General features: G+C 39.7%; 1 protein-coding gene across 2 annotated transcripts in view; it reads right to left on the bottom strand.

Moving 5' to 3' along the window:
* Positions 1-4,007: 4,007 nt before the first annotated feature.
* Positions 4,008-14,812, bottom strand: part of dagla (diacylglycerol lipase, alpha) — a 38,147-nt gene continuing 27,342 nt past the window's right edge. Inside the window, exons 17-21 of one of the 2 annotated variants that reach the window (XM_067588005.1) lie at positions 14,447-14,655; positions 13,147-13,273; positions 8,332-8,498; positions 8,067-8,084; positions 4,008-7,589 (exon numbers count right to left, since the gene is read on the bottom strand). In XM_067588005.1, the coding sequence (XP_067444106.1) occupies positions 6,485-7,589; positions 8,067-8,084; positions 8,332-8,498; positions 13,147-13,273; positions 14,447-14,655 (1,626 nt within the window). In that variant the 3' untranslated portion in view covers positions 4,008-6,484. The remainder of the gene's footprint in view (positions 7,590-8,066; positions 8,085-8,331; positions 8,499-13,146; positions 13,274-14,446; positions 14,656-14,812) is intronic. The other variant, XM_067588010.1, reaches the window with a different exon arrangement.

Raw genomic sequence — 14,812 nt, 5'->3', positions numbered from 1 at the left:
TGTCATTGGTGTTATCAAACAGACACCACCCATCCATGCTGTTTCATTTGACCCATGGCACCTCTATAAGGCTCAACAGTAGAATCTGATCCCTATCAGACCTACTGTACACTCATAGACTGCACCTACACTTGGACTTAAATATAGCTCAGGACAACTCATGCCACCTTTACTCAAAATCCATCTGCACTCAGCAGTTTTAAAACTGATGACACATTCTTTACATCTTCAATCTATAGCACAAACCTTCTCGGGATGGGTCCATTTGGCAAAAACTCCTTAGACAAAGTACCTTCCCTCACATATCCAGGGTACTTGGCATCAAAAGTCATTTGTTTAAAACAATTAATTTAAAAATAGCTGAGTCTGTACTCCGTTGCCAAAATGCATCTACAACTTAAAGTATCTTTTAGGAGAAACTCATTAGACATTTCATCCTTCCATTATACTTTTAATGACACAATCTTATGCTATTTATATCCAGTCAATTTTCTTAACAGAACAAGATAAGACATTGCACCTCAGCAGAAATGGTATCCACCCCAGCTTCCATGGCACAAGTGCACTTTCAGCAAACATTTTTCATTCAGTTACTACAGCTTCACATCACTGACTGTTATTCACTCCACAACAGCTCTGGACTACTCTCATAGACTGTAAAAAAAATATATTACTCTTATAATATATCCATGCACACCGGTCACTGATCACTCTTCCTTGTCCCCAGTGACCTCTTCACCACCCACTCCTCCTACAGCCCTAATAATTCTCATGATAATCCAGAGAGCCTCTCTATCATCCCAGTTATAATCAATAATTGATGATACAAACGCTATAATGCAGAATGCAAAACCTGTTCTAATCTGGTTACGCCCCCTTTTATAACTCTGCTCCTGAACATTCCTGACGTTAATGTTCCCTTTATCAAATTTAGGCTGTTAAATGTTAGGTATCTCTCTAATAAGACATTAGTCATAAATGACTTCATTTTGTCCCAGTAACTGAAACTTAAACTGAAATCAGGCTGAAGGAAGGAAAATATTGTCAAGTTTTGGAGCCCCCCAAATTTTGGCTATTTTAACCCCCTGGGCTAAATGGCCATGGTGGTGGTCTAGCTGTGGTTTAAAAAATCACTTTAAATGCTATCTAGTTACTGTTAAGTTACTGTCAAAAAAGTTAGCAGCTTTGAGGCTCTCATGTTTCTTATAAGCTGCACTATTCCTGTATGTTGCATTGTCATTTACTGTCCACCAAAACCGAACAGTAATTTTTTATGACTTCTCTGATTTTATTGCTGATATATGATAAAGTGATTATGGTTGGTGATTTTAATTTCCATGTAGATGATGCAACAAATGCCCCAGCAAGTGGTTTTATGAGTGTAACTGAGTCTTTGAATTTTTTTTTTTACAACATGTAAAGTGTCTCACCCATAACTGTGGCCCATGACCTAGTTTTCACCATTAGCGTGACACTTAGATCTCTAAAATTGGATGATTTTATTTCTCATCATAAATGTATTGGTTTAATAATTTAGACTTTTTTACATCCAACCATTTTAACCAGTCAGTCTATAGCCACATTTTCTTCTACTTTTTCCGTGTTGAATCAAGGTGGGTCATCATCCTCGCATTTGATGACATGGTTAACCATTTTAATGATATGTGTGTGTCTGCTCTAGAAGCAGCTGCCCCTCTTAAGACCAAATCAGCTTCTAAAACCAATTCATCTCCCTGGATAAATGATGACATCTGCTCTGTGAAAAGAGAATGTAGACAAGCAGAGCGTAGGTGGAAAACCACATTACTGCTTGTCCACTATACTCAAATGAAAGACTTGATGGTCTTGCTGAATCAAAAAACGTGAGGATGCATGAACTGCTTATTTCAATAATCTCATCACCACAAAAAAACACAACCCCAGGTTTCTTTTTGAATCTATTGCCCATCTCTTAAATAACTCCAGCCTCCAGCATGTCCTCATCTTTGGTGGAGGATTGTGAAAAATTCTTAACCTTTTTTGTAGATAAAATCAACAGACCTGTCTTGTCTTACTAGATCAATTTTATACCATCTCCCTCAGTGATTTAATTAATACTGTTTCCCACACTCATTCTTCCATGTGTCCCCTTGACATTGTGCCTCCCAGATTACTTTAGGAAGCCATTAGCATTATAGGACCATCTCTGCTCACTATTATGAACCAATCCCTCTCGTCAGGCTTTGTTCTTGAATCCTTTAAAGTGACCTCAGTTCAACCCCTTCTACAGAAACCACACCGAGATCCTAGCATACCAACAACCTACAGACCTATTTTTAATCTAAAAGATTTTAGAGAAATTGGTCTGCAAGCAACTTCTGGAACTGGCTGAAGAAAATGACATATTTGAGAAATACCAATCAGGCTTTTGTCAGAAACACAGCACTGAGACAGCTCTCCTCAGAGTCACGAATGATATTCTTAAGCAGTTAGAAAACGGTGAAATTGCCATTTTAGTTTTTTAGATTTGTCTGTGGTCTGTGACACTATTGATCACGCTATTCTAATTGATCTGCTTGAAAAATGAGTTGGGATATCTGGTGTAGCACTAAACTGGTTTTCCTCTTATTTATCCAAGTTTTTTGTATCAGCTGATGCCAAGGCAGCCACCTGTGCTTTTCTGACTTGTGGGGTGCCTCAGGAGTCAATTCTTGGATCCATTTTATTTTCATGATTTTATTTTATTTTATATCTTTGACTATGAAGCACTTTGTAACTGGTGTTTGTGAAAGGTGCTATATAAATAAACTTTGCTTGCTTGCATTATATATGCTCTCCTTCGGGCACTTGATCTGTCAATTTGGCTGTGTGTTTTATCATTGCTACGCTGGTGATACACAACTCTACGTATCCGTTAGGCCAGATGACCTCTCAAATTTAAGTAAAGTTAAAGTATCCGAGATTAGTAACTCTATGTCTCAAAATTAAATTAAATCACACTAAAATTGAAATCTAGTTTTCACAACAGATCAGGTCTCTACTAACATCCTTCAACACCTCGGTCCTTTGGCTACAAATAGAAAATCTTTTTCTAAAAACCTAGGCATCATTTCTGACTACCATCTGAAATTTGATAAACACAGTTATTCACGCCAGTTATTCAGTCCTGCTACTTTCAACTGAGGAATATTGCAAATTTACACCCGGTTATCTTTCTAGCAGTCAGAAATGATTATCCATGCGTGTGTCCTCCCTCTTAGACTACTCTAATGCTCTTTATTCCTGCCTAAGCCAACATGCTGTTACCCAGTTACTGTTAGTCCAAAACTCTGCAGCAAGATTACTCACTAAGACCTCATATTGTTCTCACGTCACTCCGGTTCTGATGTCACTACACTGGATTCTGATTAAATTTAGGATTCGATTCAAGATCCTCCTTCTCATCTATAAGGTATTGAATGGTCTTGCTCCAGAGTATATTAGTGAACTACTATTGCCTATTGCCTGTCCTCTGAGCAAGGCCTGCTAATTGCACCTCGTTCAAGACTGAAAACACGTGGGGACTGTGTGTTTGCTGTCCTGGATCCCAGGCTGTGAAACAGTCTCCCTCTGGGAGTCAGGGCGACAAACTCTCTTGGGTGTTTTGTCATAGCTGAAGACATATCTTTTGTGCTTCAGTTATCTTGTAAACTATTTTGATTTGTGATGCCCTTCACAGTTTGTTTTTATTGTGCTATGTCTTCTGTTGTAAAGTTTTTCTTTTTTTTTACTCATTTTTTTTCTTTTAACCTTTTATCTTTTTGTAAAGCACTTTGTAGCCTAGGTTTTAAAAGTGCTATATACATACAATTTTACTTACTTTTACTTACCTCAAGATAAACTATATCCTGATAATACCTAACATTGAGGACACACCCAGAAACCCTGGGATGTACTACTTTACAATGCCTTTTTGGTTAGTTTAGATGGACAAAAATTGACAGTATCTCACTAGTACATGTTTAAAGAAATATGACAAATATTCATAGTTATTTTCATAGTTTGTTTATTCCATTACAGGCAGGGCAGTAAGGGGGAGGGATTAAATACATTCTCATTGTGGGGAAGGAAAGGAGGGAAGCAAACCAGGTAAACATGGACAAGACATAGTTGAATTATTCCTCTTTCAATATAGACCAATTTGTAAATCTGCCAATATTTGAATAAATAACTTTCAGATGAAATATTTTTTCTATATATCAATAGTGATATCTTTTAATATAGTTATTTTTCTCCTTATTGTTATATATTGTTTTCTACACAACTCTATTGGAATTTAATCTTTTTTTAGACATCTGCATAAATAATTACACATAGAGGATGGTGCTGTACACATCATGGTGAAAAGTAATCTAGTGCTTTCTTTCAGGAGTTTAAGTGTATGACTGGCTGCAAGCAAAGCTACAGAATGTAGGAAATTGCTGGCTCAACCTTAGTGTATCTGGTGTGAGACTACTGGGACTGGCAGCACGGTTTGAGTAGTGTCAGACTGTTAACTGGCTGGACCTGTCTGCTGTGAGAAACCACAGCAAATCTTGTTCCAAATAGAGAAAGTGTGCAGATCCAGGCTTGTCACTGGCACCGCACCAAAGGTCACTGTGAGCAGGCTGTCACTCTGCAGCATGTCTCACCACTTTGAAACATTTGTAAAAAGAGCATATTGTCACCATGCCATGGCAGAATGTCAAATACTTTTCCACTTGGACAGAAAAAAAGCTGAAATATATAACTCCTTACATTGGGAAAGTCTAAAAAGTTTCCCGTACTGTCCCAACAACTGAGATAAAAACCACTGACATCAAGCCAATCTGTTGCAAGAGCAATAAGGATAATAATACCATCAAATATAGCAATAAAAGTTGTGACAACATTAACGGTAATAAATAATGAAAATTATGAGCCACCTGTTACACCCCGAGTGATATGGAAGATTGCATGCCACATATTTAAAATTGGCACACATAATGCTCGAGCCCATTTATTCATTCAGTCCGACCTCGATGGTGTTTGAGATGAACCAGATTAAAGGGAAGCAAACACCTTGACATCCAAGATGACTCAGAGCACCTTGAGAACAAGAGAAATTATATCCTGGGACAGTTTTAGGATACACAGTTTGGTCCTGTCTGGAGACCTGGGTATGCATTAAAAATGCCCGCAAACTTTGGGTTTACATACATGGTAATTTCTGGGCATCTTTACAGCTTATTTATTATGACTTGATGACTTGTTCTATATCAGCCATGCTACTCGGAAATGCATAAAGCATGCAGACCCTGACCTGGGCACATTGCTAAGAGCTCTCCAAAGAGAAAAGGTACAGTAGATTATGACAGCTATTAGCAAGCTCATTATTGTGGCCTAGATGTTAATACTAGGACTGGTTCAAACCCAGGGTACAGAGTTCATGTTTTGGAGACAAAAGCCATGGCAGTGTTTTAAGGTCAGGATGGCATATTTTCCGTGGTGTTGCTGTGTAACAGTCTACATGGGAACCAACAGAATGGTTAGGGAAGGAGATAATGATTGTAGCTTGGTACTGTTGTGTTTAAATAAAGCAATATTCATATACATATACAAAATTACATCTCATAAATACATTTGGCAATACAATGTATTAAATTTTTTGGCAAAGGGGGAGGGGGGAATTGAGCAATATGATGTGTGCAAGAGTATCCAAATGTGGCTTAGTGACAATTTCTCTTTAAAAATAAAGAAAAAAAAAACTTCTTCATGCACTATAAAGAGTAACCAAAAGACTTAAAAACATCCATAGGCATCTGTAATAACTTTGTCACAATCACTAAATTTTTAAGACACATGAATTCTCACCAATGAAACACACTTACTCTCTTTCTCAAAGTCTATTCTGAATAGACCTGAGAAACATTTCGCAATGTCTTCTCACTTCTATTGATTCACGAATATGTCCATCTTCACATTCCTGATTTAAAAATAAAATTAAATCAAAGCTTGACAAAAATTTCCAGAGCTGCTGAGGGTGCAGGAAGTTGTACAGTACATCAACTCAGATGATGTGCCTATGCTAACCTCTTCTACAGTGTTAAGTTTTTGAATCCCTGCTCAGTTAACTATTCTCCCTTTAATTTTGTAAAGTCAGGGAACGGATGTAATGCTGAGGCGTCCCTACGTGGGTGAGACGACATTGTTTTGGAATGGCATTGTGAAGCTACAGTTATTTATATTTACCCGAAAGCAGCACAGCCCCCTGGCATGCAGAGAGAGGTATCTTTTTTTTTAGTCATTGCAATAGTGTGAAAATGCTATAAACAGCGTTCAAAGGGGACACCTGAAGAATGGAAATAGTTTGAGTTGGTCAGTCAAGTTCTGTCATCGGATCTCTGATGAGTGACTGCATTCCATCGCATGCATGTACTGTGATATGTTTTAAAATTTTGGATGACTGCACCTCTCAGTTTAGAGCAAAGGAAGTCTTGGGAGCCCACTACACCATAGAGGATAGTGTGTTCTCCTCAGGACAGTGGCAAGGGGTAGATGTTCGTAGGGAGTGTATGGCAGGTGGGGCGCCCTCACCAGGGGAAAGGTCGTTGAGCTCCTCAGACGATGAGAGAGGGAAGGAAGGTGACAAAGAGATGCCAGAAGAGGGGTCAGCAGATCCAGCAAAAGTGCGTGGGGGCTTGGGGACTAGGTTAGGCTCCAGTGTTGCTCTGGCCAGAAGTTGTTTGTCATCCAACTGCTGTCCTTCTCCCAAGCACTCCTCCTGCCCAAAGGAACCCCGGCCTGACTCTGACTCCCCGTCAGACAGCTCCAGAGGCGGCGAGCTGCTGCCGTCCAGTCTGAATAGAGAGTCTAAGTACTGGGCGAATTCTAACACTGCCTGGCTGGGGTTTCCATTGGATAGTTGGGGTGGAGGAGTAGAAGCTGCCGGTCTGGTCTCTGCACTGAACTGTTTCTCTGCTGTGTCCATCTCCCACTGTTCCTTCTTCCCATCCATTGGTCTAGAACCAATTTGTGGACTGAGGGGAGCATTAGGTGTGCTACCTGGGCTGTAGACACCAGGCATCTGTTGGTGATCCCCATCAGGAAGCATATTTGGGTTGGCGTTGGGCTCTGGCTTGAAAGGCTGAGTAGAGACGCTCTGGTTTAGCAGAGCTGGGGAATGTTGTCCACTGTAGCGTGGTGTGGCAGGGGACAGACGCATTGGGTAATCTGGGGTGGACGTGGATTCCATTGGGGTAAAGAAAGGCCCAACCTCACCCAGGTGCTCTGGTGTAGCCTGGCAGAGGCAGTCGGCAGCCAGTAGTTCAGTGCGAGAGCTGAGAGACGGGTTCTCCTCTGGAATTGGGGCATCCAAGGGGAACGGGAGGCTACTCAGCATTGGAGAACCCCTTAGCGCAGCTGAGGAGCGTCGGGAATCCAGACTATAGAGGGATTCGGCGTCTGAAAGACTTTCCATGACAGCTAGCGGTGCTTTGCGGTCCCTCAGCTCCACTGCAAGGCGCTCCCGTGCTCCACGCAGCACTACAGGGACTGGAGGAGGAGGGCACTCAGAGAAACCATCCAGAGATATTTCAGACTGGGCACAAGAACTAGAGGATAGGAGATGAGAAGAAAGGAATGGAGAGTAGTGACAGGGAAAGGGAAGAGGGATCCAAAACACAAGACAGACGAAAAATGAATCAAAACAAGTTACGGAGGGCTTAACAACGGACAATTGGGAAAGTGTTAGTATTTAAACCATATCTGGATACTAAAGACTAAGTGAACACTAGAAAAGACATTACATAGATGGAAGAAAGAACAAAGAAAAGGGGAGGCTGGGAGGCCTGGAGTGTATCCTAGTGTGTCCTCTTGTATTAGCATCTAATACAGGAAAGGTAACATCTTAATTCAACCATCACTATCAGTAGTTCACACTGACTTTGGACAGGGACTAAACCAGAGAGGGCGAGGAGGGAACTGAATACTACCATACGTTGCAACTGCTCTGTGGTCGGACAGCGTGCATGCGTGCATGAGAGAAGGGAGCACATCATGAAAAATTAGTGATTGCATGCTTTGCTTACCGTGACAATGGTTTTTGTCTTGTTTTTTTAAACCAAAAGGAACAGACAGAAATGATAATTTTGAGAAGACAATAAAGTAGCAATTAGTAGCAGTAGTATTGTTTAGTATGGTTTGATAGTAAAAATTAGATACATGAGGAGAGTTTTGACCCTTATACAGTATTTTAAGTTATAGGGGATACTGAATATACAGAGGATCAAAGCAAACTGTTTTACACATTCTTTTAGGATCCAACACACCCACAGAGGTGCCTGATGTACTAACCGAACACTACTGTTCCTGCGGTGGTGGGTTGTAGGCGTCGGCTGATGGGATGTTGTTGATGCATCCATGAATATATTCTCTGGGTTCAAGTCCACTTCAGTTGGGCTCACCATGATCTTCGCTGCTGACAGCAAAGCTGTTTTTCCTTTGTTGTAGTTCTCCAGCACCTGTCACAAGCACAAAGGTATACACAGACACATGACTTGTAGCATGGCAGACATTATTGCTAGACTTAATAGGTAAAAGTATGATGAGAGCATGAGGGAGCATAAGAACAGGGAGGATGAGCATTGGGGTTGAGAATCAACGCGAACAGAAAGATGCACAAAAAATGCATTCCCCCACCTAAATGGTATATGTTAAAATTCTATTTCTGCTGCACTCGGCCAATAAACATTCAAAAAATGTTTGCATACTTACTTAATTTTGTGGACTGAACAGATAACTAAGCCCAATATTTTTTCTACTCTAAAAACTGAAGATACCCTGTGCACAGCAGTGCTTCTCTCCTGGGTGCCAGCTGGCGCAGAGTAAACCACAGTAACAAAAAAGCAATATTCCAGCGCACACCAGGATACTAGGATTGACACTATTTTATTAATGGATTACATAAATCAAAAAGGAGTGAACTTTGTGTTTTGCATGTTGCTTCATCAGATGCTCTGCTCGCAAAAACTGGATTTAAAAAACCCCAAACTTTGCAGAGACATCTCAATGTACTAACAGAAATAAGTTAACATGTTTTTCTTAAATCCTTCTTCTATGTCAGCAGGATATGCATGATCCACATAATCATAATCCATTATGGCCATTATGAGTCTGGGAATGCATCATCAACACACACACAAACACACACACACATTCAGGTACATGGTCACTAAATGCAGGATCACAAATATCTGGTTACATATTTGGAGCACCCTTAGTGATCGTATGATGGTTTTAAATTACATTATTCACAAAACCACTACATCCTTATTTAACTGCAGATATGATTAGATCTATTATTATAGTGTTAAAAAGGCACAGAGTAGTTCAGATAAATGTAAGTGCGATCTAAAGGTGAGCTTACTCCTACTCCAACTGACATTAAACACCCACAATGGAGTCATGGATGCCTGAGGAAGAACTACGCAAGCCCTACAGTATGACAAGGAATAGCAATCAATAAGACTACTGTATATGCAACTTCAAAAACATTCAAGAAATCCCATTGTTTACATTTGAACTGTGTTGTGCAAATAGTAAAAAATGTGAGGGGAACAAACACTAACGGCAAATCACATCAACACACAATTACATATATTTGGTTAGCTTTAATGAGTTAGAACACTTGATGGAAGAACATGATGATATAAGAATATGTGGAGCAATAAGTAGACATGAAAATTCACAAAAAAAACCAAAACATACAATACACGTGACAATGGAACACAATGTAATAAAATGTCAAAACTAAATGAAAGTTAATGTAAACAAAGACTTAAAATCTTTAAAGGGATATGGGTTAATTAAGTTAAAAATGGCATTAAACAAGGATGTTTACTATGTTTGAGTTATGAGGATGGTTCTGGATCACACATTAAAACATGACGTTGTTACACAGATGAGTGTGGCCAATTATACATGATAACAAGACTGCCGCAAGTGATAACTTACAGCTAATATTTGGCACCAACAATATAAAACAGCACCAGCAGTTGTAGGCACAACTAACAAGAAATTACTAAAAACAAACAAAGCATGTGGCTGCATACTCTATGCAGAGAAAAATGTATACTCTGAGTTCTGCATTTCCTACAGCCATCTATACATCAATAATTTATGAAAGCACATTACTGTATGGCATAGAATGATGAAACACATGCATGGCGGAAGACATTAGGGTTTAACTCCTTTTTTCAGTCTTATTAACAAAAGACTTGGTAAGCAGCAATTTCACAGCAGAGCAGTGGAGCTGAACAGAGTGCCCCATATTTACAAATGTGTGCCCCCTTGTTACTTCATCTGCTGCTGCAGTAATTGACAATTCCTTGAAGGGAATACGATTGAGGAAAAACTGAATATGCGCTTTCAAAAAGCAAAAAAAAAACATCCAGAGAGGAGCTACAGCAACTGAAAAACCCTGAGAGAAGCCAGCCAAGGAGGAAGAAAGAGCAGATAATGTGGAAGAAATTAGGTTACCATGGAAACTTTGTGAATACAAAGAAAACTTGTTAGCTCGAGGGACAGGGTTAGCAAGTTCATGCCACAGCACTTGACCAAATGTACCTTAGCTGTGAGAGGAATGGAAAAGAATGAAAGGTTGATTTGAGGAAAGCTGGATGATGAATCTCATTAACTAGAGAAAGAGTGCAGGTGGGTTTGGACTCATCAACTTGCAGGGTGTAAAAAGTCTATTTTTGACTCGTGAGGGATGTTAAAGGGATTACACATTCTTGTACTGTTATATACACTATTAGTCTGTGATGTATTCCAGGAGCTATGCAGTAATGAGATTTACCACAGTAGCTTATTGTTGTTTACACATTGCCTCAACTTGCTTTGTCAACTTCTTCAAATTATTTTAATTTCATCTCCCTGTTTCTTTCGCCTCCTGGAATGCCTTTTGACTGCCTCCAGTGAACATGCTTGGACTTGCTGCATCCAGCCACTGTTTTTATGTGCAAGTGGAAAGTGCAATAATACAAGCTGTAAATCTTAGACTCTCTCCACCTCTTTTCTGATAACTCTCCCATTGTCTTTTGAATGTTAGCACCAAAGTTAAAATCTTTGAACTGACCCCAAATTCTTACGTTTATATCAGAAAAATGTTTGCCCTTTTAAACTCCTTTGTGCTGCTCGGTATGTATTTAAATTACATTATATTAGTCTGGCAATTTAGCCACAGTATTAATACTAACAATGACAATATTTAGGTTTTCCAAGAGGCAAGAATATTCAGACGGCTTGATGATGATATTGTGCACAGAGGCTAACAAAGGCCAAGTTTAATACTGTCATACAGCCTGTGTCGGAGAATCACAAGAACTGTTTGGCACTTGTAACATACAGGTCTCATCTTTTTGTGAAGAGCTATGTGATGTTACTATCTTGATTGGAAAATTCTCTACCTGAGACTCATCAGATAGGATTTCTGAAAGAGGAGCAGGAATCACATCTACACAGACGGGAGGGTTGGGTGGGTCTGTTTGGGTTTGTGATGGAATGCATGAATCATCTTCAACTGAAAGTGCTCCTGAGTGATGGTCTAAAGGATTATTAGAAAGTGGTGGGACAGACACCAAGCACTGCTCTGAGGCAGAAGTACAGTCTGACAGAGGAGGAGGAGGAACAGCCTCAGCATCTGAAAAAGAAGGAGAAGCATTGACAGTCAGAGGGAAAGAGAGTGGTTCAGACTCTGTGAGGGGGGCAGCACAAGGTAGATCTTTGCGGGTGAGAGAGGGGGTATCAGAGAGGAGAAGATTAGAGTTGAATTCTGTTTGGGAGTTTATGAACGCAGTGGCACTGCAGGTAGGTTGACTGACTTCCAGCTCCTCTGGTTCCGGGTTTTCCTGCTCAGACAGGGGACAAAATGGTTCCAGTACCTGCAGAAACACCAGAGGCATCATTCTACAGCCTAGGCACAGCAGTCATACACACATGCACGCACACACACACACACACACACAAACATACAGTACTATACTTCATCACAGAACTTTTAAACATCCATCCACAGACGTACTGAGCCTCAAAAACCAACAAAACAGCGTAACAATTCCCAAAGTGGATCCATCACATGCAAACATACGCATTATCACCCTGTTACCAGAACAGCTGATCAGTGCCTGTGAATCATAAAAAGACCAGAGGACACCATGAAACCAACCACGAGTGAACGGTTCCCCATGCTTTGCTACTGGAGCATTGTGAAGAGAGAAAAAATGAGTGGTAAGTAATATGTTAATGATGGCTCTCCATGCATACATTGACCATAGAGTCAGAGTCAATCTTCCAAATCTCTCAAAAAACATTCTGAACTGAACACTTAAGGGGCATAACACTGATTTTTAAAACTCAAAAGGTTTTGTCTTGTGTCTTTGCAATAGTGTGTTTAAAAAAAAAAAAATTTAATATAATATTTGATTGCTGAGGTATTCAATCTCAAATGGCGTTTTCTCTATTAATGTCAAATGTCTTTACCAGTTTTAAATGACAGAAGGCTTTCCATTCCATTTCTAATAAAAACTAGTACCATCTGTTGAAAAACATGAATACATTTATAACATTTATATGAGCATATGGCTGAATCACCACTGGAAGAAACTGAATCATGATAATGTGCATTTGGAGTCTATCAATGCCTACAAATGTTGATATGGGTAAATTCTCAGCTTTCCACACTGTTTTAGTACCAGCCTCTGAAATTGACCTGTCATTTACTGTAGGCAGGTATTTATCAAAGCGCAACAGAGTGAAACACATCAGCAATCACATGTTTACTCTATAACTTAGTTAAAGATTTGTTAAAAAGGGATTCATGCAAGATGGGCCATATCTCTAGAAATATTATATTAGCACATGATCTCTAGCTTTAGTCAGAATAAAGTTTAAATTTGTTCTTTTGGCACATATAATTTTTAAACAGTGGTATTCCCCTTTATGATCAGTTGCTGAAAACATTGATGTGTTAATTATTCACACATACTCTTCATCCAACAGTTCAATCGCCCAGTGTTGTAAATCAGGAACAAGATTCAAAAGACTTTTCATCATTGCTTTAGATTTGAACACCTCTCCATATCTATCTGCATGCATGTAAATAAAACAGACCTTGTTTAGGCCCTCCATCACCATGTGGGGCATGTGCTCATTAAGCATGGCGGGTGATATGATGACCTCATCAAAGGCCTTGTTGTCCCCCCACAGAGCTGAGTAGGTTGGCTCTTCCTGGCCACAGCTACAGAGAAGGGGAGGAAGGGAAAGTCTGTCAATCACCGTGACAGTCAAAGTCAACACGCGTGTTGATTTAACAGCAGCCTGCCTCAGTGCCTCAGGGGTGCACTATAGAACAAGTACAGTAAATGTTTGCAGTGTGTAACATGAATATATAAATAATAGATAAAGAGTTTGTATCATAGCTATGTGTGGGGATTATGTCACTGTAACAGAATTGTGCCAGTAAAAACCTAATATTGCATACTCAGAGCAAACATACAGGGGGTTGTCTTGTGGTTGTTTTTAGGATACCCTGGCCAAACCACTTCTGCTTTGTGGTTTTCCACCAGACTGCAATGCTGAATAGATACAAAGCAGTAAACAAAAATGAGGTAAAATTGTTGCAACTTTGTAGACTCATTTTAGTTAACTGGCTTCCAATGATGGTCTGCAATACAACCGTCAGCCACTGAAGGCCTTTCACAATGGTATACATTTACTGTACATAACTTGTTTTTACCTAACTTGAGAAGTAAATAAAGTTACCAAAATCTCCTTTTGTCAGACATTAAATAAATGTTATCATCATCATCTCATATCTCAAATACTCATTTGATTCTTTTTAACATACAGAACGACATCCACCTGCTATTCATAAGATCACTGAAATGTATTCTGGCTTTGGATTACATGCCAGCTGATGCAGGAAGCTTATGTGTGATACCAGTGTCTGACAGCATCAGTATCAAAATTTCAGTATCTCCAAACAATAGTGATAAAGATTTGGATTCCCCGTTTGAATATATTCCAACATTGTACAAAATAAGAAATAAGCAGGATTGGAAAAAAGTAAGCACAAAGGCAGGAAGATTATTAAAAAATGAGAAAGCACAGCTGAGTGTGCAGACAGAAGAATGGGGGAGTGCCGCGTGACACACTTTAAACCCACACTGTCAAGTATGCAGCGTATACCTTTTTCCACTCAGCTGCCAGTTGTCGCAGTGTGAAACTAATATAAAATTAGCTTTGCGGTAGCTGCATTCATGTATCAGTTATACAACACTTGAACATTTGTGAGCTGGAGCTGTGTGGTAAATTTCATGAACAAGTGTTTTATTATTTAACAGTAAAAGAACTACATTTGGGGATTTAAATTGTTATCATCTACCCACAGCTCTAGAATCAATTTCCTCACCATGTCTCTGGAGGATGGTTGTGCACAACGTGGATGATTCTGCCAGGGGGGAAGAGGGGGGTTGAGGCTGAAAGGGCAATGCTGAGGTCACTGGGGTGGAGCCACAAGCGACTGCTGGGGGGGGCTGCTGGCTGAGACTGAGGATCATCATCCTCTAGTGGAAGCTCTGATTTTGGGATGCATTTGGTGCCCCCCGCAATGATCCTCCACTGTTGCAAAAGAAAAAAAAAAAGAAAAAGCATTTTAGTTACGTAAGATATTATATATATTTAAATGTATCCTTGATATATTGTATGTTTTTTTTCTGCAATAGCCAGGAGTTAACTAAATGATGCTTTAATTACAGCAGAGATAACTGCAGTGTTG

This window comes from Thunnus thynnus, chromosome 1 (genome assembly GCF_963924715.1).
Source record: "Thunnus thynnus chromosome 1, fThuThy2.1, whole genome shotgun sequence".
In the NCBI taxonomy this organism is placed as follows: Eukaryota; Metazoa; Chordata; class Actinopteri; order Scombriformes; family Scombridae; genus Thunnus; species Thunnus thynnus.
Note: the sequence above shows the minus strand (reverse complement) of the source record. Positions and strands in the feature narration are given on the sequence as shown.